The sequence below is a fragment of the Alligator sinensis genome, unplaced genomic scaffold (genome assembly GCF_000455745.1).
Source record: "Alligator sinensis unplaced genomic scaffold, ASM45574v1 scaffold1488_1, whole genome shotgun sequence".
Classification (NCBI taxonomy): Eukaryota; Metazoa; Chordata; order Crocodylia; family Alligatoridae; genus Alligator; species Alligator sinensis.
The window spans coordinates 374214-378112 of NW_005843097.1; the positions used below are offsets into that span (position 1 = coordinate 374214).

General features: G+C 53.7%; 1 protein-coding gene across 3 annotated transcripts in view; it reads right to left on the bottom strand.

Moving 5' to 3' along the window:
- LOC102369608 overlaps nucleotides 1-3422 on the bottom strand; it is a 7610-nt gene extending 4188 nt beyond the window's left edge. The window contains exons 1-3 of one of the 3 annotated variants that reach the window (XM_006037320.3): nucleotides 2090-3422; nucleotides 342-911; nucleotides 7-193 (exon numbers count right to left, since the gene is read on the bottom strand). In XM_006037320.3, coding sequence (XP_006037382.1) covers nucleotides 2172-3224 — 1053 coding nt within the window. In that variant the 5' untranslated portion in view covers nucleotides 3225-3422 and the 3' untranslated portion in view covers nucleotides 7-193; nucleotides 342-911; nucleotides 2090-2171. Of the gene's footprint in view, nucleotides 1-6; nucleotides 912-2089 lie in introns of those variants that run through there. The other 2 variants (XM_025193772.1, XM_014526622.2) reach the window with 2 other exon arrangements.
- Between the last annotated feature and the right edge of the window lie 477 nt (nucleotides 3423-3899).

The window sequence follows — 3899 nt, forward strand, 5'->3', positions numbered from 1 at the left end:
TGACAGGGCTCTGTGTATTTGCGCTGGTGCTCAAGCAGGTGGGAAGCAAGTGTTGAAGCCTTTCCCACATTCAGAGCACTGATGTGTCTTCTCCCCGCTGTGGATGCGCTGGTGCTCAGCCAGGTGGGAGGAAGTGATGAAGCTCTTCCAACATTCAGAACACTTATATGGTTTTGTGTGGATGCGCTGGTGCCTAGACAGGTGGAAGGATCGAATGAAGCTCTTCCCACACTCAGAGCACTGATATAGCTTCTCACCGGTGTGAGTACACTGGTGTCTGGCCAGTTGGGAGGAACCGGTGAAGCTCTTCCTACACACAAGGCACTGAAAGGGCTTCTCACCTGTGTGAAGACACTGGTGCGTGGACAGTGTGGAGGGATTGGCAAAGCTCTTCCCACAAACAGAGCACTGATACGGCTTTTCTTCCCTGTGTGTATGTGGTGGTGTCTGGTCAGGCTGGAGTGGGTGAAGCTCTTCCAAGACTCACGGCACCAATGTGGCAGATCCCAGTGTGATGGGCATCTGAAGTTTTTTCCAGACTCAGGGCAGGGGTGGGCTCTGGCCTGGGGCTTAGCAGGGAGCTCCTGCTTCCCTCTGAGGCCCTCCCCAATGGCTTGGCTCAGATCCAGAGTCTCTCTCCAGTGAAAGTTTCCCCTTCTAGCTGTTCAGCCCCACAAATCCTTCCCTGCACCCAGGGCTGTCTCTGGCTTCTGTCCTTTCTCCACTCACACCCAACAGGAGATGGCACCTGCTTCACTGCTACATTCTCCTTCTGCTGTTGGGACCTTCTCTGGTTTTGGGGCCACTGGTCCTCCTCATGTCTTAGGGACTCTGTCTCACCCAAACTCCCTGATGAAGTCCAGTGAAGCTCCAGGTTTGCTCCTCCACTCTGCTCAGCAGCCAGGTGCCTCCTGCATGGGGAAGAGAAACTCCAGGTTAGTCCCTGTCCTGCTGGCACAAGCCAAACGCTGCTATTCCCTCTGCTGCAATGGGGCTGTGAGCGCGACTGGGCCTTGATACTTGTGTTTCCTTCAGAGAACAAGCTCTTCCTGCCAAACCCCAAGTGCTGGGGGTGAGGAGAGGCACGTCTCTGGGATGGGCTTATGTTCCTTGCCCGGTAGAGGTCCAAGCCAGATTCTTAGGGTTTCTCTGCCCAGCTGTCAGCCCCATTGCCTCAAACACTGTTGCAGGAAACCCACGTAGGACACGTGTTAGGAGAGGACCTAAATGGCCTCCTGTTTTAATGGGACCAGGAGACCGGAAGCAGAATCAGCATAAAGGAAGAAGGAGGTTCTCTGAGTGCTGCTCTGGTGCATAGCACTGGCGGGTCCAGGAGGAGATGATGCTGAACCCTCCACCTGGCTGAGCCAACACGCACACGAAGCTAAAGTGCATTGGTAAGACTGTTCTACTGTCCTTGCCTGTGATCTCTGGCAGTCACCCAGGCAGCATCTCGCATCAGGGTGAACAGCATTGCTGTGGATTTCTGAGGCTCACCAGCAGTCAGGAGTGTGTTGGAAGAATGGCCCTATACTGGAGCAGCTGCTTCTCCTTGGTAGAAAAACCTATGTGGTCCTTCCCTCCTGCCTTTAAAATGGAGAGGACACAAAGCTGTGGGTCTCTCTCCTGCAAGGAACAGGGCTGTGCCTGCTACGAACGAAAGCTCTGGAGCACAGAACAAGCCCAAGGGGCTTTCCTCTACTGATGAGGTCCAGGTGGCCTCCACATCACAGGAATCTCAAATGGGACCAAGGCTTTGGCATGAACTTGCATATGGCCTCTGTGCTATGTCCGAGGCTCTGTGATACTCATGGCCCAGAAATGAAAAAGGCATAAGCCATGGGAGATTCACTTCTGTCCATAACAAATTCCACACATATACCCACCCACTCCACCAAGGCATTCAGTGCAGCCTCAGACCATGATTTAGCACTTCCTGGGCTCCAGACTGACCTGACCAGAAGACACCAGGCAGAGCCGCAGTCTCTCTCACCATGCTGGAAGGGCAGCACAGGCCAGGTCTGCAGGTTCCAGACCCCCTGTCACTGTGGCCATGGAGTGTTTCTGAGAAGGGACAGGCACAACTCACCTGGCGACAGATACTCCAACTTGAGGTTGTCCCCATGGTCCTCAGACCCACAGCTCCTCCTGTCCTTGCTGGATGTGGTAGATTAAGTCAGGTGTTGAACATCGATATCCTGTTTGCGGGGAGTGGTTAAAAAACATCTGTGACTGGGTACTGGATGGCAAATAACCAGCTGGCATTTTGGGAATGCATCCAATGAACTCAAGGATTTTATTGAGGCTTTGAAGGACAAGGGAGGATTCACGCTTAGGAGGAAAGAAAAAGCACCACAGGGGGAAGCCATTGATAGATGATGGCCTTTGTCAGTAAGGTGGTGCGGGGGGTGGTTGTAAGAAACAAAGCACTGACCACTCTGAGGTATAAAATGGGTGCGAGACTGACAGAGTTCCCAGGAACAGGGGTGGACATGCAGCGACCTGTCGTGGTAGAGAGCAGAAAGATGAAATCTCACTGGTTTACAAGACACCAAAACAAAAAGAAGCTGGACACACTGGTGGCTGGATAACATCTGTCTTCTCAGAGTCATTCCAGGCAAAGGAATGGGTATGAGTTTCTTCTCTGGGAAGGTTTCAAGCGAGGCCTGGCAACAGGGAACAGAATCCAGAACTGGCTGACCATAACACTTCTCTCTGGGAGAGAGGGCCATTACCCAACAGGGAAGAGGAAGGGAAGATGTTATAAGAACTGCAGTGGCAACAAAAGCAATCATCCCATCCAGTGGGAGGATCGAACAAGAAGGGGAGTTGAGCACATACACTTTGCAAATCCTGCAGGGTTGGAAACAAAGGTACCAGGAGCCCTGGATACGGAGAACAGAAGGCAAGAGACACCTGTTATAGCATGTGAAAGCCCATAGTAGGAATGGTCGACATAGTCTTTGCTGAGCAACAAAAAGCCTTGGAGAGCAGGAAACATCTTTACCCAGGAAAATGAGAGCTCCGCAGTTCCTCAGCATCTGGTCCTGGTACAGCCCCTTCTGTACATCCTCCAGCAGCTCCCACTCCTCCTGCGTGAAGTACACAGCCATGGCCTCAAAAGCCTCCCAGAGCTGCAGGCACAAGCGTTTCCCCATCAGTGTCTCCTGTTCCAGCTGCCTCCAGGATCCCTTTGCATGACAGCTCTCTGTAGGCTGGGCCATGGCACACTGGGTGCAAAATCCCCCCTTATTTACTGACACGGGATGTGGGTGCAGCTGTGGACATAGGCGTGCACGTCTGCCCCGGCCCAGCTCATTGTGTTCTATGTTCTGGGCCCTTTGAGGCAGCACCTTTAGAGCCAGGCCTTACCGTACCAGCACCCCTGACAATTGGCACTGGGAAGAGGGTGCTAGTGAACACCAGCTAGGTGCGGTTGCAGCCCCAAATCACCAGCAGCTTGTTGCTCCTCCTCTCTCTTTGCTCCCCAAACACATGACAGCGCCTCTGGCTCCTCCCAGGCACAGCCCCAGTATGGATGAGCTGGTGCCGGGCCAGGTGGGTGGACTGAGTGAAGTTCTTCCCACACTCCAAGCACTGATGAGGCTTCTCCTGTGTGTGGATGCGTTGGTGCCGGGCCAGGTTGGAGGACTGGGTGAAGCTCTTCCCACACTCCGAGCACTGATGTGGCTTCTCCCCTGTGTGGACACGCTGGTGGATGGCCAGGCCGGAGGAGTCAGTGAAGCTCTTCCTGCAAATAGAGCAATGATGTGACTTCTCCCCAGTATGGATAGGCTGGTGCCGGGCGAAATGGTAGGACCTAGTGAAACTCTTCCCACACTCAGAGCACTGATATTGTTTCTTCCCTGCGTGGATGCACTGGTGCTGGGCCAGGCTGG